The 25,860-nt window shown below is 34.0% G+C and overlaps 1 protein-coding gene and 1 non-coding gene across 5 annotated transcripts in view; both read left to right on the forward strand.

The window, feature by feature from the left end:
* The window catches only part of LOC114941916 (uncharacterized), a 69,777-nt gene that overhangs the window by 23,169 nt on the left and 20,748 nt on the right, over window positions 1-25,860 (forward strand). For all 4 annotated transcript variants that reach the window (XM_029317109.2, XM_029317108.2, XM_085485363.1 and 1 more), the window contains exons 2-3: window positions 10,782-10,984; window positions 15,044-15,292. In XM_029317109.2, coding sequence (XP_029172942.1) covers window positions 10,782-10,984; window positions 15,044-15,292 — 452 coding nt within the window. The remainder of the gene's footprint in view (window positions 1-10,781; window positions 10,985-15,043; window positions 15,293-25,860) is intronic.
* TRNAP-UGG (transfer RNA proline (anticodon UGG)) lies at window positions 10,557-10,628 on the forward strand. The gene has a single exon. It is a non-coding gene; the product is annotated as a tRNA-Pro (tRNA).

The raw sequence follows: 25,860 nt of genomic DNA on the forward strand, positions 1-25,860 counted from the left end.
GATATTATTATACTTTTGTTTGCAATCTCGAAGTATGAAGAAGCTATATATTATCCGATATTTTTGTTAATATTGAAAATGTCAATATATTATCATGCGAAAAATATCGAATAATGATAAAATATGCGGAGGATAAAATATCGAATAATTGTCGTGATGATTATTACAAATATTTCTGTGACGTTTAATTGATGGAGATAATTTATATATACATATATAGTGAAATTATTCAATTATATGTTACAGAGATAAAAGTAAAATCGTGAATTTGTTTCTGGGGAAAACACCAGGCTATAGTTGCGTCATTTCGAACGATAAACCTTTCATCGAGTAATGTCTAACACGTGAAAGTTTGCATTTTCATAAATTAAAAAGTCATCGAGATTTGATTGATGCAGTACCGGAATTTCTGATTACAGTCGCATTGAATTCCGATATACATATATACATATATATCTCTTTCGCGTGCTGTATATTTAATTACATCTAATTATTTATCTGCTAATTAAACGCAAATTGCATTGATGCAACACGTAAATATTAAATCTTTTCCTAATGATTGAATTACAATTGTAAATTATATTATTTAACATTATTATGGCAACAAAATATATTATAAAGCACGATCGGTTACAGTAATTTATTTTCATAAATATTTATTTAATGAATATTATGAACTTAATTAATAGAGATACGCGAGAGAGATAGGGGAGAGAAAAATGCGTGTACAGAGAAAGATCGAAATAACAAAGGATCAGTATGGCATGAATCATAAATACCAGTGTAGCGTATATTGTTACCATTTTACTGCGTTCAACAACGTTGTTCTGCATAAAGTTTCCCATTGTAGAGCGAAGCGTGTTGTATTATATATCGCTCTCGTACGCAGAATTAAAGGGTCAAGCTAGAGCAGCGCTCGCAGGAAAGCGATAATTAGCAAGCGGACGTACAATAGACACATGCGCGTGTACGTTTCATTCCGCGAAAAATATTCAGCTAATTTACCTTAGTTGTCCAACGCATTCGCGATCGTTTGCAGCGAAGAGGGACAGTGACACACGTCACAGGATGCACACGTGACGAGGTTGGCGGCTCGAGGAGTGCTCGAGGTTGCAGTCAAGGCTGTAGAAAGGCGCTGCCGGTTGCATCTTGCGAGCTTTATACCGAGCGGTCGTCGACCCCGTCGCTGTTGTTTGTGCAAGGTCGTTTTACTTAGGTTCGTCTTGATCGACGACCTAAGTTGATGCGACGCCTCGCGACTAAACGCGCTCACGGTAATAGCGATGTATCGGAGTGAGTAGTCAACTCTTAGTCAAGGAGGTGTCGCGTGGAGAAAATTTTTGCATAGAATTTAGCCTGAAAATTATAATAGTTCAAATAAAAATTAATATCTATTACGATACGTTCGCTTTATTTTACTATGTACATATTAATATTTTTATTGTGGTACATATTAATCAGAGATGAGAAACTCTTCAGATTTTCAGGCTAAATTCGAAGAGAAAATTCTCTTCGTGCATTAGAAAGATTTTGCGAAGTTCAAGGAAACGTCAGAAAGACTTACACATAGATTAGACCAATAGATGGTTGTCCGAAAATCGAATCCAATGGCTACATTATATTTCGCGTATATAGCTGAAGACATTAAATATTTACCACAATAAAATATGTTTGATTAATTTTACTATATATATATTTTAATATTTTTCATTGTGGTAAATATTTTATCAGAGAAACTCTTATATAATTCCTCCACTACCATATTGTCTTACGATTACCATAATTGTCGGGTAAATTCTAAGAGAAATTTCTCTCTGTGTGTTTAGAGAGTTTGGCTGCTCACGTATAGAAATTTTTTTAATGATCTCTTTGATTAGTTTGACACGGGATAATTGGAAGTATTAATCGCTCGAATGGTTAGGAAAGCTAATGAAGAGAAATGAAACATTTATGAAAACAACAGGATATTAGTTTTAGATTTTATTTTAAAGATATATACAATATTTATTTTAAAGATAATACAATATTGAATCTGGGTGATAATTGATAATCTTCCTCGGTATTTTTCTTGGAGAAAAATGGACTTTAAATTGGTTAAAGAGACATTACGTCGCGTTACTGCAGGATACCCTTTACAAGTGCTATATAAAAGAAGATGGACTAAAGTCATCGACCCCAAAGAGGGCCAGTTACATGAACGTGTTAATTCACGCTAACCTTAATTAATTTTATAATTAATAGAACGTACAAAAGGAAATTACAACATTAGGTAGATAAAAATATCCGTGTAATGTGAACATCAGGAACGTGCGAGGAATTGCTCATTATTGCGTTTAACGTTAATACAGTTAATGAAGTTACTTAATGAATTGTTTTGCTAGAAGAAATGAGAGAAAATCGGCGCGGAAAAATATTCCCGCAAACTCGACGCGTCGATGAAATTAGTGACTAATTTGCTTGCCTTTTAAAAGAGAATTCTCTTCGAAAATTTTCGAATACTTTTAACGCGTTACGTGATCAATGTGAGCAATCGTTAATTATCCTTTCTCGTTCCAGATTTGACTTTCCCAGCTTTTTGTAAGAGTCCCGTTCTCTCTCTCTGATTAAACTCTTTCTTCGACTCGTAGTTCTCTCGCGCCTGGTAGAAATTCTTTAATTAAAATGTTACCTTTGGCAAAGAAACTGACTACAAAAGAGAGACTTTCAAGTTTTGGTTATAGTTTATGATAGTTAAGATGATATTATAGAATATGAAATATAGTAAGATGTGCTCAATTAAAAAGACTGGTAAAAGAAGTCAGATAAAAAAAGAACAAAAGAGAATTGTTATTGCAATTGTCTTAATTTAGAATATTAGAATTATATAAGAAATCGTAATAGGAATTTTTTTATATCAGAGATATGGAGAGACGAAGATACGCGTGTATTGTACAATGTTATATATTACATAACGTATAATTAAATAACAATATACGTGATTGTAATCACTTGTGTGTGACATATTTTATTCCGGAAGAATATAATGTTACTCGCGATTATAACGCTGAGAGAGAATAATAGTGAAATAGAAACCATAGATATAAATCTTTCATCGTCGACTGATTTTTGCGTGAGTCTTACGAGGAAATTGCACTCTGTTTAATTAGTTTTCTGTCAATTTTACACGGGAAGGTACAATTTCGCGCGACCGTCGCGGCGGAAGAGGTTTCCTTTCACGAACTCGTTATATCGGTGCTTCCAACCCACAGTTCATGATTCTTTGTGTCATTTTATCATTGCCTGCATCTTTTTCGTTGAGAAATTCCAGCGACTGGTGTGAATTTCTACCCGATATTTCGCGTGTCTCGTTATTTCTATTTTTGCAAATAATAGTGCAAGCAGTACGAGAGGTGCATGTTAATGAGATCGAACGGACTATGGGAAAGAATAATTTCGCGCATTGAATTTGCTTTTTCGTTAACGCCTCGATTTCTCCATACTTCCGCCGTTTCATCTCGATCAATTCGATGGCGGCGTCGTAAAGTTGCCGCAAACGCATAATTTTGTGTGTTGCCAAGTTTATCTTTATGCAAATTTTATGTCTGTGTACGTATCCTACACGCAGAAAATACGGTTTATATAATCTGCTACGTTATAATCATAGTTTAAGCGAATTTAGCCGTATTTTTATTAGTTTCAGTTCGTTACGTATAATCTGTATTCGCGCAACCGCTGATCAAAAACAGTGCATTCTATTCATGTTACAATAGAATATAATTGTGAATAATATACAGGCATACACTAATTCCATTACGTTCAGTTGTTCCGTTATGTTGTCTCGCTATTGACTGTCGTAATAATGGTTTCTATTATTGCACGTCAGCTGTGCGTGGATCAATTACTAGGTATGATTACGCTGTTAAATTGACAGTGACTATAATAGAGAAAATTTATCAGACGTAGAGCAAAAATTTTGTGACTCCCTCACATCGTCCACTTGCCTCTTCATTTATCCGCTCATCTCTCCCTAGCGGAATAATGAATTTGGCGTGTCTAATATATCTTCCATCGTGATAGGATCATATGGTTGATGCGCGAAAGATGAACGGACTTCCTGGCCACAATCTCTCTCTCTCTCTTTCTCTCTCTCTCTCTCTCTGTCTCTCTCAGCCACGTTCGGGCATATATTTTGTCCTAGCGGTAAATTATTCCGTCGTCATCTCTCTCTCTCTTTCTCTGTGCTCGTCATCATTTTATCTATCAAACCGCTCATTACGTAATCACGTCAGGTGGAGGAGGCTTCGTTTATGCCATTAACGATGCGGGTCGACCGGCGTGAACCGGACTCTCGACTGGCACAGACTCGATTAACTCGCTCGTGGAGAGATCAATCGCGGCCTCGAACTTGACACGCGGCATCATTCGCGACCGCTATCTCTGATTTCTTGATTTGTATCGTTTCTCTCTTGTCAGGATAAAAGTTTAGATATCTGCGGCGACAAGTATTCAAACCACTGTGCTCCTTTTTGTCTCGTTTCAATCGAGCTCTTGTCGATTTCACGTGCGCGAAATTTTAATTTGTAAAAGGAAAGATTGATTCTGTATAAAAATAATCTTATATAAAATGTATATTTCGAAAATCATTTTTGTAACGTGTTAATTAAGCTGAAAAAAGTAAATTTAAATTTCGTTTTATAATCTCTTTCTAATTAATTATAAAATATGTAAGATAAATTCTTCTCTTTTATCTTTTTAATTTATAATAATTTTACATGTCTACTTTTTTGATACATAATAGAACACATATTTTTAAACAAAGTTTTTTATATATTTTTAATATTAAAATTTTTACTTTTTCTTTATCATTTGATTCTATGTCTTTTCAGTACTATATTTGTTTGTAAATATCATATTAAGTAATTAATTATATATATATATATATATATATATATATATATATATATATAAATATGTGATATTTATAAAAAGTATTTATCATAAGAAAAATTTTTGTTTTTTATCAAAATATTGATATTAACAAAAAAAAATTAGAGTAGCTTTTATAATCTGAAGAAAGTTTAATAGAAACCTTGAACTAAACTAAATGAATTTATAACTTTTAGAATGATAATGTGATAATTTATCATACATTAAATTATGTGATAATTTATCGCATATTAAATTATATGATAATTTATCGTATATTAAATTTTGTTGATTAAAATGTGATGTAAAATTTCTCGATATTATGCAAAATGCATCTAGAAAAGTTTAGTGGAATTAAATATTTAGTTGTTGTCGAAAGTTGTTCTCAAAGTTTTCACAGCTCTGCCGGAACATAAGTGCGAATATAACTTTGACATTTGCACAAAAATTATTCGTAGATATGAATTATTATAACTACATGTGAATGTCTACGTATGTCGTCCTTCCTTAAAGAGAAACGAGTTTTATTTATGCGCAAACTTGTGAATGATTCTGTAATTGGTGATTTTTAAGATGTATATCTCTGTATACATATACCTATGTGGTATATTTTACGTAAGAACTGTAATACCCAATATTATGATTCGTCTTTCATATTTAATGCATAAGATCTAATTATATTTGTTGTGATTAAATCATTATAATATGACAATCTTGTAATTTTTATTTGAGATTACATCGCGATGTTCATTATACAAAAATTATTATAGATTAAAAAGATAAAAGAGAAGAATATATTTTACATAATTAATTATATTAACGAAATTTAAATGTACTTTTTTTCAGCTTAATTAACACGTTATAAAAATTATTTTCGAGATATATATTTTGTAACATTATTTTTATAGAATCAATCTTTTCTTTTACACATTAAAACTGTTTTCATAAACATTCGTATTTCAATATTATTACTCTCAGAATAATTAATATAATATTAATGATTAGTTCATATTTTGTTGTTGCTCGCAAAGTAACCATAATTTATGACCCTTGAAGGGTCGATTTTTCAATTTTGTCTCTTTCGAGGCACAAAGTTAACATGGTGGACGCTTATTTATAGCCGGTGAAGCGAGAGTAAGTAGCACTCGTTCTTGTTGCTTCAATTGTTACCCCTTCCTTCGTTATTTTTCCCCTCCGACCCCGATGACCTGAAACATCCGGGTAAATGGGGCAGAGGGCGAGGCAAGTCAAGAATCGCCTGGTTACACGGGTTATCTCGTCGACATCTTTGGAATAGGGTCACGCTGATCGCTACATGTCTTCTATGTCGTTCAGTAAACCCTTGTAATGGTTGCGTACGTGCATTGCGTACTCGAGCTTCTATAAAAAAAGTAGGTGAATAACCAGCCGTTTCTCTTCAAATGACATTTGAAAGTATATGCACATTAAATTCAAACTCGAATTTCAATCAATTTCTTCTTCAAATTTTTTTCGAAATATCGTAAAAATTTATAAAAAGTTATAAAATAAGATAATAATCATCTTAATATTATCGTAATAGCGGAAAAAAATTTTAATGTCCCTACATATTATTTAGAATCTAGAATTGCGTACACGAGCTTCTATAAAATAGTAGGTGAATAACCAGCCGTTTCTCTTCAAATGACATTTGAAAGTATATGCGCATTAAATTCAAACTCGAATTTCAATCAATTTCTTCTTCAAATTTTTTTCGAAATATTGTAAAAATTTATAAAAAGTTATAACATAAGATAATAATCATCTTAATATTATCGTAATAGCGGAAAAAAATTTTAATGTCCCTACATATTATTTAGAATCTAGAATTGCGTACACGAGCTTCTATAAAAAAGTAGGTGAATAACCAGCCGTCTCTTTAAATGACATCTGAAAGTATATGCATATTAAATTCAAACTCTCAATCAATTTCTTCTTGAAATAATTTTTTCCGTAATATCGTAAATACTTATAAAAAGATTTATAAGATAAAAAAATTTGATTTATAAGATAAAAAAATTATAATATAAAATAGTCATCTTAATATTATCATAATAGCGGGAAAAATTTTAATATACCTATTATTTAGAATCTAAAAAAAAGTATTTACAATATTATTTCTTTCTTTTGACGCAACAAAATGCATCTATCATCAGTAGAATTCATGTTTATTAATATTAAAGAGACGTAGAAATCTGCAACTGTCGGAAGATGAAACTTGAATTCTACATAGAAAGAATGTAGTGTGTAATTCTCGCAAACTTTGATCGACCGAAGTACGAATGTTATCAGCATAGAAGCTGCGATGTTACTCGGTTTCTCGCAAAGTGGATGCACAGAATGAGATACATATGGTAAACTTCTTCGTTTTTCAGGAAAATTGTTTCGCTCTCTGGTCGTGTTAGTCAAAATTTTCACGAAAATTTTTAATTTCGAGAGTACTCGGTTTTTTTCAAAACACACGTGCCATTAAAATAATATGTAAACAGTTTCCTAAATTGAAGTTTTTTTGTTTGATTCTGTTCCGGACGTTATGTATTCAATTCGATTCGTCCGGGTTTTTGTTACCACAATAAATAATGACGCGAAACACAAAACTACATAAATAAACAATTTTTACTGTATTTTTTATGGCAATCACCGTTTGTCGCGCATCTAGTTACAATGTAAATTTAGGAACGTAACTACATGCAGGCAATTTACGCTTGACGCCTGATTTATGATCCATGACGTAGTTTGCATATTCTGGCGTGTATCAAGAATAAAAATGATAAATTTGCCGTCTCGTCAGCTTCTTGTTATCGCGGGATTAAAGAATAAAATTCCGTCAAAATCGCCGAAGAGGCCAGTGATTTTCTGACGGTCGAAGCGTGAAGTGAAATAATCGCACGAAAATTGATACGAGTTTGCGCGTTCGAAATTTGTCGACTTATCGCAGAGTTGGCATTCATACCCAGAGATTGTCGAAACAGTTTTACGTAACAAACATATATAGCTGTCTTTTAAAGATCTAATTACAAGTGAATACATTTATTGTAAGGTAGGCAATTCAGTATTTTCGTCTGAATAAATAATCTCCTTTGTTGGCTTCTCGAAAGAGAAACGACTTGAATTATAATTATTGGACTTAAGTCCATTGTGTTTCTGTATCGAAAGGTCGTGCAAATAAAAATTAAAATATTTGGAGAAGATTTTATTTAAGAATGAAACATTTAATTAAAAATATAACACGAAAACAAATAATATTAGGTGCGCAACTAAGTTCTCGCTGTTTTTTTTATGAAAATGCAACTTTATTGTGAAAAAATGGTTACAAATGAATCATTCAAAGTATTGCCCATCGTTAGCCACAACTTTTTCCCATCTTTCTGGCAGAGCTCGAATACCGTTACGGTAAAAGTATTCGTCTTTTGAGGCTATCCACGAATCAAGCCATTTTTTGATGTCTTCATATGAGCGGAACTGCTGATCAGCCAGACCATGTGCCATCGAACGGAACAAGTAATAATCGGACGGCGCAATATCTGGGGAATATGGCGGGTAAGGTAGGACTTCCCATTTGAGCGTTTCCACGTAAGTTTTAACGGGTTTGGCAACATGAGGCCGAGCGTTGTCATGCAGTAGAATCACTTTTTCGTGCCTCTGCTCATTCCCAACGCATGCAATCGCTTGGAAATGGCTTGGCGGGTAACTCCTAATGCTGAAGCAAGCTGTTCTTGCGTTTGGCATGGATCCTCATCGAGCAATGCCTCCAATTCAGCGTCTTCGAAGGTTTTTGGCCTTCCTTCACGCGGACGGTCGTCAACATCGAAATCACCGTCTTTGAAGCGACGGAACCAATCACGGCACGTTGTTTCACTTAGAGCAGCATCTCCGTAAACTTTTTGGAGCTCTCGATGCGCTTCAGCCGCCGTTTTCTTCGAATGAAATAAGAAAATCAACACTTCCCGCAAATGACGATTATTTGGTACAAAATCAGACATTTTCACACAACTAAAAGTATATGACGCCAAAACAAAATCATTAACATGTCAAAGCGGTTTGTTTACCATATGTCTAAGCTTGGCTCGTGACGTTTTGGATATGTCAAAATCGACCAGCACTTACTGCTGGAGCCATCTATAGACAAACAGCGGGAACTTAGTTGCGGAGAAAACTATGTTCGGAGAAAACACTCATATAAATATGAAAAAAGATGAATGGGAAATTATATTGAACACATTGCATCTCATCATTATTTCGCTTTCGTTTATTTTATCGCAGATGTCAAAGTTTCGCGTTATCTATTCTTGCAAATAGTGTGTGATTATAAGCGTCTATTATTGTTAAGAAGTTTAATTTTGTAAGAAAATTACGAGCTCTAAGCACAGAATCTTCCGTATTAACAGTCATAGATTGACAATACAATTAGATGTTTATATATGTACGTCGTCATTTCGTATTAATAAAAACAATCTTGCGTTGTTATTTAATCAATCATGAATATCACGCTTTTGCGCGATATTCTAAAAAATTATTTTCTCTCATATTTTGTCTCGTGACGTTTGAATAATCTTTTGCAGACTCGTGGTTTACCTGCTTTTTTCTGTTATACTAAATTTTAAATGAAAAATAAAATTTTAAATGTAAAACGAAATTGTTTTTCGCTAGTGAGTATTGCTATCACTATCTTTCTAAATTTCTTGGAGTGGGATTCCACTCTTTTGAAGTGAAATTCCATTCTTTTGGAATGAGATTCTACTCTTTTAGAGTGGCATTCCACTCCAAAAAATTTAGAAAGGTTATTTTGCTTAATCAAGGATATATGTTAACAGAATTATTAATTCCGTAATCAAGATTTTGCATAATATGCACCTGAATACTCGAATGCACCTGCAATATTTGTCAGTTCGGTAAGCCGCAAGGAATATTCACCTTAATTATACTGCACTCCCGGTGCGTCTTGAGTCTCAGCTTCCACGTCAAATTAGTTGCTGTGCACGATGTGCAGCTGATTGATTCAATTATTCTATCGTTACAATTTACTGAGAATGAACCTTCATACGATTTTACGCTCTGATCGATCATCACAGTTGGAAAGGTCGAACGCGTCTGTGAGGAAGATCTTTCTCTTTATGGAATTTGTCGAAGCGTGAATCTAGAGATATCTAAGCTTGATTGAAAAAAAAATAAAAAATAATGAGAAGCTGGGAAAAGATCGGAAAAAGAGTAACGCAAGTTTTATTTATGACATTTATTGTTTTAATATAAAGTCACGTTTAAAGCGTAACATACATAAATTTAATGTTTACTGAACATTTCATATAATTCTCTTATGAATTTTATATGTACATGCTATTTATTACATTATAAAAATCTGTAATGAAGAGCTATAAAAATATTAATATATTATAAATTGCGTACAGCAAATTATTAATTTAAACGAATGCACATATTCTTTGTAGATATTTCCATCACGTTTCTTCTTTTAAATTTTAATAACTAAAATTCTAAAGCTATATTTTTTTATTTTCTCAACATATTTTTATTTTCAGACTTTTTTCAATTATTTGCATATTTACGCGTGTTATTATTAATTAAAATGCATAATGGCAGTCCATTCTTAAGAGCATATCGGTGAGAGATTAACAAGTGGCTCAGTGGTCTAGGGGTATGATTCTCGCTTTGGGTGCGAGAGGTCCCGGGTTCAAATCCCGGCTGAGCCCGATTCTTTTTTTTTACTTTTTTTACATAAATTTTTTACACAAAATAAAAAGAGCGTTACCTTATTCGATGGGTGATCACTCATCCGCGGAATTTTTCCCGGCAGTCTTTATTATATATACAGCTACTATAATTAGTCATGCTTATTGTTGCAGGACCGGCAGCATGGCGGCCGAAGAGGGGATGCTGGGTGGTGGTCTGGGCGTAAAACTGAAATGCCCGACTCCCATATCGCGGTTGAGGGTGGAAAAGATCGAGGGCGGTCTGATGGTCGCCGGCGTGGTAATAGCGGCGAACTGTCAGATCGCACTTCCGGCGTTCGGTACCCTCTTCATGCTCGTCGGCGCCGTACTCACTGGTTCGTATTTCCGGTTTATATCATTTAAAGTCACTTTTTTTACACGAGTATATTTTAGTTACGTAAACGTGCAAATTTTTATATGCGCAGAAAGCGCGGATAAAAAGAATGAATTTATCGCGATACTGGCGTGAGCTGGTAGTATAAAGAGAAGGCGGTTTTAGAAATCTTATATCTTTTAATGTGCACTTTGTGTCAACCAAACAACGTTCCTATTGATATCGTTATATTTTTTTATGAAACACACGTTGCAAGTTTCTATAAGAACCCGCGTGTCATGTGTTTCCTCTAAAATTGCAGACCCACATTCTAGTCGCACATCCGGCATGAAAATGTTGCCGAAAAAATAAAATATAACATTAAACTGACATTTACAAAAGCGGTGGAAATATAAATTCATCAGAGAATGCTGCACACATGTTAAATAAACGACAAATATACTTGTATTTTTTGACGAATATTTTTGCAAGGTTTTGCACCGCGGGGCTTTTAATCGCGCATAATTCCATTTTTACAATTACAAATGAGCTCGCGTAATTTATGATTTTGCAAAAGTATACCTGCAGTGTGTCGGACAATAGTGACATTATTAGTCGAATGAGTCTCATGAATGTTCGGTTTCGTGAATATTCTCATAATGCTTGTTTTTTTCCTTTTTTCCGCATCATAATCTCATAATGCGTTATTTGCATCCGCATTTGCATTTCTCAAACGCAAAATTCGCGAAAGCGTAATTTCTATCGATTCATCGACTAACAAGGAAAATTGTTAATCATTAGCTCCGATTTTCTCGAAATGGATATTATAGACAAAAAATTCTGAAATATCTCTCATTTTAAATTATTCTATTATATTTATGATTCTAAAAGTATGTCATTTTTCACAATGTCGGTCGCACGAAAGTGTGTACTTATAAATATCATTTTTGAACTTCTTCATCTCTTGGCCGAGAATCGCAATATAGAAATACATTATGGCGTGATTAGTTGCGAACATAATCTCAAGCTTTCCATTTCGGAGAAAGCATAGGCTACATAATCGTATGTGGGTCGCGTTTGAAAAGGAGAATCGGTATTTATTTCGGAATGAAATATCACGATGATTAACGAGAAAGTGCGTCCTATTTTGTTCAGCGATACACTCTAGACTTGTTATTACTTGATTCAGCAATATCCGCTATACATACATGAAATGCCAGTTTTTCATATATATATATATATATATATATATATATATATATATATATTAATGAAATATGCGCGGACAAACTCGATACCGATTTTTCGTAAATATTATTTAAACATTAGAGAACTACTGAATTTTTAATTTTTTAATATTATATAATAATAATAATAATAATAATAATAATATAGGAATTATATTTTTTGTCGGAAGAAAATTAATAAATATCTATTATTATACGAAAGAAACAAAGTTTTTTACTGATCAAACTTATATCAAAGTATTTTAGTTTTTAAAATTAAATAATTCGAAAAATATTTTAAACATTTCACAATTTTTCAGTCTCTAAAAATCTTTTATATACATGTTTATGATAATGATAGGATAGTGTAAATCTGAACTTATATGAAAAGCAATGAATGTTTTGAACGACAGCTTACGTGATTACGCATGATATTGATAGCACAGACATAACGAAGAGATCTAATTCTTGCAAGCCAATATTCTTGTTGTTACATACTAATGATTGAAGCCTTTGCTTACATACTATAAGCGGATTAATAGAAAAGGAAGCCATTTAACAAGTCGAAGTAGTAGTAGAGCAATGCGAAGTTCTTAGAATTCTGCGAGTATATCGTGTGACACATTTAAATTACAAATGACTTGATTGTGTTCTATAATAAATTACGTCACAGTTATATAAAAAGTTTGCTGTGCTCTTTTATGCTTTTAAAAATATTAATAATTTTTTCATGAAGAAATCCAAAAGAGAAAAATACCTCGAAAATCTCTCTTTCTCGAATAAAAAATATATAATTTTTTATATATTAATTTTATTAATATCCAAGAAAGCAATATTAAAAAATCCGCAAGTCAGTCGAGTTGATTCCAAACCTCGTGAAATTTGAAAAGCGAATTTCCATTAATCCGATATTAATAAATGTTAATGTATTATTACGCGGAAGACTTTTAAGGCTTCTTCGAAGGCGAAAGACCGCGTTCTTTCTCCTTGAATTAATTTATTAGGCGCTACAGTCCGTGTATGTCGGGGACGCTGACCTCGGGGATAGCACCATAGATATAGCTTTCGTATCGCGGAAAAAAAATAAAGAAGTGGAAGAAAAAGAGCAAGAAGGCTCGGACTGTTCGCCGAGCAACAGCTGGCTTCTCACAGCGCGCGCACCGTCACTTCTTCACATATATATACGGGATATGCCAAGTGTTGTTACCAACCGATTTATCAAAACCGGTCCGTCCTCCCTTCTTGTCTTGTCCGCGTTTTTTTCCCTGCCATCATCGTGTCAAGACCGGTCCTGTAGCCCATTTCCCTTTCGTTGTTTCTCTAAGCGTGTCTCCTTTCCTCTCGAACACTCTAGATGTCCCTCTATCTTCATCGCTTACTCATGCTGCGTTAATGTCTTTGTTACGTTTATCGTGCGCGAGCCTCCTCCTTTGATAGAGTCAAGTGGAACGGGGTGGGTTTTATTTTTGATTACGGGATAAATCGATCTTTTGCGGACGTAATACACATATTTATTCACGTCCGCGTTCTCTCTTCAAATACATAACTTTTTATAAATTGTTTCTTATATTATTTCATATATCACACATGTTCACTATGCTTTCGAAATATGCAATTTTGTTACAGCGATTTTCTTTCTTACTAAATCCCTTGTCAACTTAGACGATAATATATATATGTAATAAAATAATGTACAAAAAAAAGAATTATGATATTTGTGTAAATGGAGAATTCTATACATAAATGTGTCATTTTATTTATTACTTTGTTTATTTTACTCACATTATTGTAGTAATTTACCTTATCTTACGCCTAAAAAAGAAGACTGGGAGAAATCTATCGAATCTGCCGATCGTTTATGAAGCGTTTCGCTGACGTTATCGATTGAATTATGCTCGAAGGCGAACTCTTTACGACAACGTATTTATGTTCATAATTTCCGCCGTTCGTTTATATACAGACGAACATTTTCTCTTGAAATATTCCGCGATATTATTCTCACTTCGCGATCGGCGGAAGATAAGACGAGAGTGTCATTACATTCCCGAAGAATCTCCCTCGGAGACATCAAACTTTTTGCTAGAAAAGTTAACGCATTTGCATAGTCGATGCGCATAGTAATGCGAGTTTTATTCGAACCCCAACGTTGGACCAACGTGATTACCGAGCTTTACGGAGTACGAAACGATTTTGCGGCATTGTACGTGAAACACGCAAAGAGAACATAAAGCCTTATCCGCCAAGCTCTGAGCTTTACTTCCGCAAAAGTTGAGCACAATGCGGCTGAGATTGTGCTTGAATAACCTAGATCGTTTAATAATTTTCGTTATTAAGGACTATCATCTCTTAAGAGCGCATTTAATAGTGAAGGAACAAAAGCAGATTATTTTCTATTGTGAAGTGTTAATAAAATTAATGTACTTTTATGCGAGAATTTATCTCGTTTCTGCTTAAAATATAGCTCTAATCGAGAAATAATAACTGCTCGAAAGATATTAGAAAAGAAAAAATATAATAAAAGAGTACTTTTATACATGATAATTGCGTAATTAATTATTTAATCAATTATTTAATTATTTATATTTAATTAATTATTTAATTAATTTTTACGGTGAATTAATTTCGAATCCCTTGCTTGTTGCAGCTGTTAATGTACTTTTATGCGAGAATTTATCTGCTAAAAATAAGTCTAGTCGAAAAATAACTGCTCGAAAGATATAAGAAAATAAAAAAAATAAAAGAGTGATTTTATACATGATAATTGCATAATATAATTAATTGGTTATTTGTATTCAATTAATGATATTTAATCCATTTTGAAGGTGAATTAATTTCGAATCGCTTGTTTGTTGCAGCTGCGTCTTATCGCGGTCCCGGGGAAGACGAGGACAAAAATTCGTACGCCGCGCGAATCGCCTTTACTGGCAATTCTCGTATCTTGGGGCCGATTTGCATCGTTGTGGGCGCCCTTATGCTCGCCCTCGGCGTGCTGCTCTGCATGCTGACAAGACGCGCCAGGCGAAGAGAGCGTAGGGTGGGCTTCCACTGCCCGCTTCACGGGGACTTCTATCCTCTTAGTCCAGTCCAGGGTATCAAGATGCTCGGTGAGTTTATCTCGATCTTTCAAATATTCTGCGTAGATCAGCGTTTCTCGAATCCTAGAAGGGAATTTGAGATTATCGATTATACAGTCGATTAAGCTGAATTTATGTGACATTATTTGAATAAGAAAAATCGACTCCAGATTAATCAAAATTCGTTCCTTTCAATTCTGCTTAATGTAATCTTATGTATGTCGCGTATTATTATTTTTCAACAATTCTATTTACACCGAAAGAATTTTTTTCTCTTAGAATTTAATTATCCTGAAAATCCAGTTAGCTTGCCTACTCTTATTAATATGTATACATAGTAAAATTTATCGAACATATTTTATATCTTATTGTGGGAGATATTAATATTTTTATTGAACACTGAAAACAATTATTAGATTAATAAATATTTATTTCAATACTGCCTAATCGCGATCATTTATTTGAAACAAATAAATATTTATCTGTTTTGAAAAAAGAATTTTCTAATATCAAATACATAAATATTTGTCACATCAAATCAATATTAATAGTTTCAAATGAATAATTTATTAGGCAGTATTGAAATAAATGTTTATTCGAATTTAATACATTTTTTTCAGTGTAGTAAATATTAATCAGAGAAACTCTTATAAAATTCTATTACCATATTGTCTCACGATTATTATCATTTTCTGGACAAATTCCAAGAGAAAATTTATGTTTAATCTATTATTTGCTTCAAAAAATATTCTTATCCGAATCTTTATTTCAATATCTGTTTAATAAGATTACATTGTATAAAAAAAATTCTTCCGTCCGCTATCTTTTGCTATTATCGTAAATATATCGACATGCTTCTGAAAGTAAAACACATAAGTAGTCTCGTTATCGCGTGAGAATCGAAACTTGTTTCTTCGGAACTTACTCGCTATGTCTCGTGATTATTCGATGCGTGCAATTAACCTTTTGCATTCGCATATAATAAACGTTGCGTCTGCAATTTCGATGATACCTTTCCAAGGAACGGACTAGCTATACTGAAACGCTTCTCGAGAAAAGATCTCGACGTTGCTTTCCAGCCAGCATCGCCGCTCATTATCGTCTTGTCACGCGATGCTATTACATACTTTTTACAGATATTCTTTTAAAATTATAGTTAAGTGGTATGATCTACTTCGTGCAAAGATCGTGTGTCGTTATCAGGCCAAAGTACAATCGCAATAGTTGGCGTTAAAATGTCTGTCGTTGGTAATTGGCCGACTTGTTGTCCTCGTTATTTAAACACCGTTCTTGATTATTTGTCCTAACTTTGTCGACGATATCATTCGGATATTTAAATCTTTTGCGGGAAGCAAACGTGACATATCAATTATATATATAGATCACGTGTTTACTATCGGTGACAATTAATTTGACAGATCGTGATAAAATGGGTTTATGAAATATATCCTGACATCTTCGGATATCGTCTTAGAAAATTTATGAATTCGTGTTGCCTTATTATATCGCGAGTGTGCCAGGTCGTGTCAATTGCTTTGAATTTAGGACGAGGCTGGATCAGGCGAAGAGTAGGGTAGCTAACTGGATTGTCGGAATTCAGGCTAATACAACTCTATCAGATTATTGCGTAGGTCGGTTTCGAATCCTACAAGTTTCCGCGTTAGAGAGATCGCGAGATTGCTTCGAGAAATCGCGTGAGTAGTAAATCTTCGAGGAAGGGATCAAAGTCTTTTACCTTTCAGACTTTCGGCATCGCGCGAGAAGGGCATAATAGGGATTTCGAAGGTTATCGAGAAAGTTATCGGCTCCGCGTGGAATAAAATTCAGTACGAAACATCAGGATGTTAGATTATCGGTTTGAGAAACGGAGAAACGAACAATTTTCGATCGGTTTAAATATTGAACGCGCACGAAGTCGGTTATTTCCGATAGGAAATGGATGTTGCGAGTGCAAGCTAAAGTTTTTCAAGACTCGGAATAGCAACGCGGTTTATGAAAAATTCAGAATCGCGAGAATTTAGAGCTTGCGCCGGCTACATTTTGATGGGATACACGAATTCCTGAGAGAATTGTTGCTGCAACGATCGCATGTTGACAGTTGTAGCTGCGGCTAGGAAACTTGACTCGGTAGTAAAAATTGTAAAGTAGCTAGTCTGTTCACGTACATAATATCTCTCGCTAAACACGAAGCAACCTGACGTTCCCCATATAAACTAGCACAGTTAAATAGAATATTTTAACATACTTTTTTATCGCACATAAAATTTTTATTTTATCATTAAAAATTTATATATTTATTAAGACAATTGCAGTATATTTTTTCCAAGTAAAATATACATATATTAACATATAAATATTAAATATGTTTTATTTGGAAAATATATATAAGCGCTAGATTTTAGTAAAATAAATATGCATATCAACTTCACGAACAATTGAAAGAAAAATATAGTTCGATTGGCTCTTACTTTCATAAATCTCCTCACGTACATTCGTGCGTTCTTATACTTGAGCTTTACGCTGATACACGTTTTTCTACTCGTTTCCACTCGACGATTTATTCGAGTCACAAAGCTCGGAACTTGACTGATTGCTCAGTCGCAATTTCTTTCGCGGCGTAGCACGCAATAAGATCTTATTAGATTCGAAGGTTGCTTTTGCATACCCTCGCGAAACATTTCTCACTCAGCGTGATTCAACATAGCTCAATTGCAGTTTTTGAGCTTCACCGCGGTGCGAAAAAACGTAAGGAAATATCATTCCGGTAACGCGGAAACAATAGGATAATTCGTAGCTTGTTTCGCGAGGATTTCTCATTCCATGACGTGTCGCTTATCGCGATAAAATATGAACAACAGAAAATGGATAGGGCGGGGCAGACTAGTGCCCGATTATTTTCTTAGATTCGATCGGTTTTTTGCGTCGTAAACAGAGCTCGCTTATAGTAAAAAACGAAATATCGTATAAATCAACGATAGAGCATGCATTAGAATTCAGTTAATTGAATACAAACACTCGAACACAGAAACCGTACAGTTTGCTAATGACATTCGCATTTCGCAAAAAACACTCGATAAGACGTGATTACGAAAATAATTGTATAAAAAAATTAAATTATTGATCAATTAAAGTATCGATCTTTGCGCGTTTTTCTTTTTGTATAATTTTTAAAATGTTTTTTCTTATTACAAGGTTTTATTAATTTTTTTTCCAGATTACATTTATTCGTTTTTAAAATTACAATTTTCGAAATTACATCACATTATTTAACGCAATTTCGGTTTTATGCGAAGAACTCTCTTTTCGAATCTTCTTTCAATATTTTTCTTCTCTTTTAATCTGGATTTTATCATTCAGTGATATGACTCGAACACAGAAGACGTAATCTACTTTGTCGATCATAGTGAGCGGATAAAGATGCATCCGGAGATGTTCTAGCGTTAACGCAGCGTCAAGTTTATAAAAGGATGTTTCGAGAAGGACTGATTTCACGCTGCGAGAGTCGTCGTTTCTCATCGCGCAAAATCCCGAGACAAAAAGAAAAGAAGTCAGAGGTCGGAGCGTACACGTAATGCGTTTTGTGTCAGTTCCATCCATTTACAGGGTGTCTAGCGGGAAAGGAAATCTGGAAAACCGGGCAATGTCAGGGAATTTTATAAATCTGGAACTGTCAGGGAAAAGTCAGGAAATTTTACCATTTTTATCTGGATTTTTTCACATTATTCTACATTTGTCTCAATAATTTGCAATTTTTTTATTAAATAAATATAAACTTTTCCTTGACTCCCAGCACGCTAATTTTCTGTGTTGTTAAAAATCGATTCGTTAATTTATTTTCATCGTCGTGTTATTTTTATTTCAATGCGTTTGATAGAGACGAAACTAAAAGATTTGATATAATATAAATCAAAAAGGTGATTATTTAAATAGTTCATAGTAACATGTTTGTTTCGATTATCGTACATAATGCAGATTGTTCAATTGATTTAAATTTTTTTTTTTTTAATTTCCGAACCTTTTCACTGTTGACAAAACTATCTCAAGAATTTCATGATTTAACATTTAATTGATTTATCATATAGATATATGCAAATTATATATTTGAAAAAATAATGCTAAAAAATCAGGGAAAAAATTAATTTCTGGTCTTGGAAAATCTAAAAAAATCAAGGAATATTTTTCATTGAGTCTGCTGGACACCCTGCTTCTCTTTTTCTCTCCTTGAGCCGATTCGAAAACACGTTTCCTTCTCGCGCAACTCCGACGCATCCGTTCATAAATATCTCATCGCGTATATATATGCGCCGAAAGAGTATCTTTAGTCTATTCTGTGAAGGAGATCTTCTCGTTTCCCTCGTTTTTTCCTCTGCGGTGAGATACGCCCTTTGTGCGGTCTCTCCGCAAGACTTGATCATTTTCCAGAAATCTCATACTGGCGAGAGATGGCCGCAATGTTCTCGCTCAAGTATTCTAGGTGAGTACATAGCGAGCAAGTTGTTTCAAGAAGATGAAAGTCTTTCATGATATCTCGTTTCGAGAGAAAGGAATACGTATACTTTTCAGATTGCTATGTACGGAAAGAGAGAAGGAGAAATCAACTGCAAAAAACATTGACAAAACTCGTTGTGATACTTTATGATTCATTTTACACTACTCAATGATTTCTAAATGTAACTCGACGGGTGTTTCGACGCGGAACGAGATAATGATATTTTTATTGAAGATTGATATGATTTTAAATGATTTATTAAAATGATTTTGCTTGAAAGTCAAAAAATGATAAATGATATTGTTTAAAAATTTCTCGGAATATTTTTCTCTATAATTCTCTGCAACATTTTTGAAAGAGAAAAAAAATAGTCGATTTATATGTATTATTATTATATGTATAAAAATGAGAAAATAATGATTCACTTTACTGCTGAATTTTTTCACATTTTACAAAAATTCCTGTTTACGAACTTTTTCTAACAAGCATTTATGTCTGCTTTGTTTGAAGAGTGACACTAGATTCTGGATATTACTTTTAGAGCAATCTCGAGCATTTCAACGACGTTGCTCGTCAGAAATAAAATCTCTTTCTTTGCGAAGACGACCGCATCGACATTTCCGCTTTACGATAAAACGATGAAATTATGTCTGGCTTCGCGAAGCGTAGATAAGTATAGCTTGTCTCATGAACTCGCGGAAGGAGTCGCAGAAAAATACGGGCAAAGGATGTCTTGCCTGGATGTGGACAATTAGGGCGGTGGCATGGAAAGCGTGACCGGTGGTGCGCTTTTAAAAATCTCGCCGTGAATAATAACCGAACGGAATTGTGAGAAATTGCGAAGAAAACGAAAGAACAACAGCGAAGCGTGCGAATATTCTTGACAATCATGCGGATAGATTTTTTGCTGCGAATAAATTTGAGAAAGACAATATGTGCTCGTAACACTGGGAATACCGTGTGAATTTGAATTTTGGAATCTTGGAGAATCGTACTAATTAATATTTATGATGAATAATAATTAATAGAAATGTGATATTTAGAAATAGACACAATATTTTATTCATTTTTTACTAACGAATTTGCTAATTTTTACCTCGATCTTAGTAAAGTTAATTCCAAATTGATCGAGGGACTTGTCGATGAAATTGGGATCCGATATTCCCGCGGGTGCTTTGCATGTTCCTTTACAACAGACTGTTCGCAAGTTTGCTATCTCCTGTGCTAACACGAGTATCTTCACGCTTTCGATAAATTCATCTCGTTGTTCGTCTCGGAAACTCGAGCCGCAAGTTCGATCTTCCGCGGAATATGATTCAGCGTTAAGTTATCGTACGCGAGAATATTTTCCATCGCCGCGAGAACATTCTTCGGCGATGCGTGAAATCCTCGCCTCGATGAGAGGAAGAGTCGTCGCGGAAACGAAGCGGAAAAACTCGTTCGTCGTCGCCGAACGACGCGTATCCGCATGACGATTGATTGCGCGCCGATCTAAATGTAAATTCGTCCCGACGTCTCCGCGACAAGTGCAATCTTGGTGGAAACGCAAATCACGTGCGAGAAGAAGTAGTGACCGCGAAGCGAAATACACAATCAATATCTCGTTGGATGCAATTGAGCGCATTTTTCAGGATTTAATCCCGCGGGACGCACCGGCTGCGAAGTGTCGAAGCTGATTGGTTCCATATAAAATGCAATGTATTCTGTATTTTCTCTTCCTTTTTTCTCATTTATCTTTAAATTTCATTTCGAGAATGTTTCTCTAAATTTGTTGAAATTTATTCTGAAATTTTAAAGCTGGATTTTAATGCTATTTTTCATATAATTAATTCATACACGGAAAATTTTTTCCCTGAAAATCATGATAATCTTGGGACAATATGGTATTGGAAAAATTTAATTATAGTTTTATAAGAGATTAATATTTACCACAATAAAATATGTTAATAAGTACATAGTAAATTGTACTATATGTTTAGTAAAATTAATCGAATATATTTTGTATTTTATTGTGGTAATTATTAATCAGAGAAACTCTAAAATTCTTCCACAATCAGCTAAAATTGTTCCACAATTTTTATAATTTTCAGGATAAATTCTAAGAGAAAATTCTCTGTGTATATTTATACATAGAGTTCCGCGAGAATAATTTAATGTCAATAATATTTTTTATTAATGTTGCCATGGAAAAATGCAGACTTTTTCCTCTTCAACATAAAAATCTACCATTTTATTTTGAACGAGATTAATATTTACTACAATAAAAAATATTAATATGTACATAGTAAAATTAATCGAACATATTTTATATCCTATATTATGGTATTTCTTAATCAAAGAAACTTACAAAATTCTTCCAATATCATATTGTCCCACAATTACCATGATTTTCCGGGTAATTCCAAAGAGAAAATTCTTTCTGTGTATATTTATACATAATACATAAAATTCCGCCAGAATAATTTAATCTCGACAATAATTTATTTATTACTAATATCATGGAGAAAAATGCAGACTTTTTTCTCTTGATGAAAACCTACCATTTTATATCGAACAAAATCTGCAGTCGAGGCGAAGGTAAAAGGCATTCTAACTTAAATGCTTTCAATTGACGCTGCACCGTAAACATTTACGTATCTCGCGAGATGCAAACGGCCGCGTTCGAGCGAAAGTGACTAGTGAAGATGCCAACGACCGTTGCATCTAGATGGATGATGCTGATCCACGTTAAGATTGTTGCCGAGCTGCTGGCTGGCAGAATCAGCTTCACGGGCGTCGCTGAACGTCGCCGACGTTTGGCAGTTCGGCAACGCGACATTAGCCGGTTAGACGTTGCACAAGACACGGCGAACTGGGTCGCTCCCAGGGTCCATGACATCTGTTGCCCTCAATCCTACTTCTCTTCTCCTTGGATCGCCCCGAATGTGGGTCTTCTCCGGGTGTTTTAATCCCTTTTCCGTCCGCGTCTGTTTTAACGAATACGCTACGTCGCTGGATAATATTGTTACCGCGCTTCGCTTAATCGCATTTCGTATTTCACGAGCGTCCGTGAACGTCGCTGAAGACGAACGTGACGGTTTATTATTATCACGCGATCGTCGAGGAAGGCCCGATGGGAAGCACGGCTACCCTTTTCTTACAATTAGTTGGACCCTCGCGAGAGCGCTCTGCTAATAAACGATGAAGTTGCGATGCCATTAAGTCTCGAGTGACTCATATATTTTATCTCTAGTTTAGTATATGACGGACCGATTAAACCTGAAAGACAATATATAAATCTAGAGAAAACATTTATTTTGTGAAACTAATCAGAAATGTCTCTTAATTCAAAGATGAAGATAAGGAAAGCCTAGGGAATCAAAATTATGACAGATTGTTTCAACAGAATTTTGATAGAATTAATGTATTGTATATTAGGACCTTAGGGAAATAATATCGAATTATGAAGCTATTGTGGACAAATGATCAGTTAATATTAATTTGAGTAGAAACAGAGAGACTAATTAAAGTCCGAAAGCTTTTAGACTTTGATTAAACTCTCTGAAGCTGCACATAATTTGCCTTTCTATTCTTATTGTGATTAGGGAACTTTCTTAATTTCCTTTATTCAATATTAATCAATGAAAATTATATCATAGTTAAATTATACCTGTTTGTGTGTCGAATTCACGCGAACGAATTTAATAAATTCATGCCACGTGTATAAAATTCTATAATTTTCGGTACAGAAAAAATGGAAAGAAATGTAAAGCCATTAATACATAGCATAAATAATAGTAATTATTAATAATAGTATTATTTATTATTATTTTTTTTATGACATAAAAAATTGTCTGTTCTCAAGCTCAATTGTCTGTTTCGTCTGACGGGAATTGTTTCGTTCGCTGCATAAAAGGGACACTTGGAAGCAATGTTACTCGGTTGTTTGAATATTCAAAATATGTATAACGCAGGTGGAACGACAACGTAGTTTCTTACAGCTTGCACTTAGATGCCAGATGTTGCAGTCGCGTTTTCAGGGCCGCGCGTGCACACACGGATATATATATATGCACATGTAAATGTGCGTCGATATATATTTGTCTTTACATCTACTTTGTGCCGTAACGCACACCTACGCGAATTACCGTCTGACTTTCTCCGCGGTTCTTCAAGTATTGAAACGTTTTTCTGTAGGCGAGAGTAGGCGACGCGAGAAAGAGAATAGTGATATGACGACAAAGTGCTCGAGGTTTGAATTGTCGAACGATCGTAGACGGCCAGACATTTTATCGACTTAGGTTTCCTGGTCTGTTAAATAATTTGCATGGGACGTCTTTTTCTCTCTTGTTTGCGGACAGTACGGAAACGATCTTTTTTTTCCACGAAGATATTTCTTCCGAACCATTTGACTCAATTATTGCGGAATTATAGAGAAATACTTCTCTCTCTTGAGAATAGTTAAGCTTCAAAAATTAACGGAGATAAAAAAAGCTTAGTTCTTCAGTTAGGACTGAGTGGGCATATATATACTTAAGACTTGAAAGAAATTTAATTAAATTAAATTCAAATAAAATTTAATTAAAACTAAGTTGTAGATTAAATATGAATAATGTGTGTGAATCCATTCGGTATAGTTAAATTTAAAAATTTGAAAGAGCTTGATTTAATAAAATTTTGCGAATTAAAAAAATTAGTATTATAGATAGACTCTGTGAAGTTGGCACGGCTTTTTTCGATTTTCAAAAAAAACATATGAGTTCTAGTAGCACTTTTAAGAGTTCTAGAGTTCCTGATAGGTTTCGCAAATAGTTCTGTCAATTTAAGGTCAAAAAACGAATTTTTAAAAAATGTCGTGCTAACTTCCCGTAGCACGACACTTATGCAAAAAAAATTTTTTATTCATGTATTTCGATAGATTTCGACGAGATCTAGAGTTCCTGATAGATTTTAACAATAGTTCCGGCGAACTATGCATTCTACGAGTTAAAAAACAAAATTTAAACGATATTTGTAAAAATTTTATCTTGTTGTGCTAATAGAAATATTCATTTCTCACGGCGCAATTTGCGAGCTCTAGGATAGTTCTGACCTCCAAAATAATGTTCGACAATAGTTCTGTCGATTAACCATAATTAACTTAATTAATTAATAAGCTATTATAGCACGACATCGCGGAAGAGTGTCGTGCTGGTAGAAATATCTATTTCTCTGGGCGCATTTTACGAGTTCTAGGACAGTTCTGACCTCCAAAATAATTTTCGATAATAGTTCTGTCGATTAACAGTAAATAACTTAAATAATTAATAAGATAATTATAGCACGACACTCGAGCAAAGAGTGTCGTGCTGAGTATATATCGCAGTTCTAGGGGGAGTTTTGGCTAGTTCTCGTAGAGTTCTATGCTCTGCAATTATTTTTAAAAATAGTTCCGGCGATTAAACATTTTTTAATAATTTTTAAAATTTTTTAATGTCCGATTTCAGCACGACACTCGAGCAAAGGGTGTCGTGCTGAAATCGGACATTAAAAAATTTTAAAAATTATTAAAAAATGTTTAATCGCCGGAACTATTTTTAAAAATAATTGCAGAGCATAGAACTCTACGAGAACTAGCCAAAACTCCCCCTAGAACTGCGATATATACTCAGCACGACACTCTTTGCTCGAGTGTCGTGCTATAATTATCTTATTAATTATTTAAGTTATTTACTGTTAATCGACAGAACTATTATCGAAAATTATTTTGGAGGTCAGAACTGTCCTAGAACTCGTAAAATGCGCCCAGAGAAATAGATATTTCTACCAGCACGACACTCTTCCGCGATGTCGTGCTATAATAGCTTATTAATTAATTAAGTTAATTATGGTTAATCGACAGAACTATTGTCGAACATTATTTTGGAGGTCAGAACTATCCTAGAGCTCGCAAATTGCGCCGTGAGAAATGAATATTTCTATTAGCACAACAAGATAAAATTTTTTCAAATATCGTTTAAATTTTGTTTTTTAACTCGTAGAATGCATGGTTCGCCGGAACTATTGTTAAAATCTATCAGGAACTCTAGATCTCGTCGAAATCTATCGAAATACATGAATAAAAAATTTTTTTTGCATAAGTGTCGTGCTA

The sequence above is a fragment of the Nylanderia fulva genome, unplaced genomic scaffold (assembly GCF_048542155.1).
Source record: "Nylanderia fulva isolate GAGA-0341 unplaced genomic scaffold, ASM4854215v1 Scaffold36, whole genome shotgun sequence".
NCBI lineage: Eukaryota > Metazoa > Arthropoda > Insecta > Hymenoptera > Formicidae > Nylanderia > Nylanderia fulva.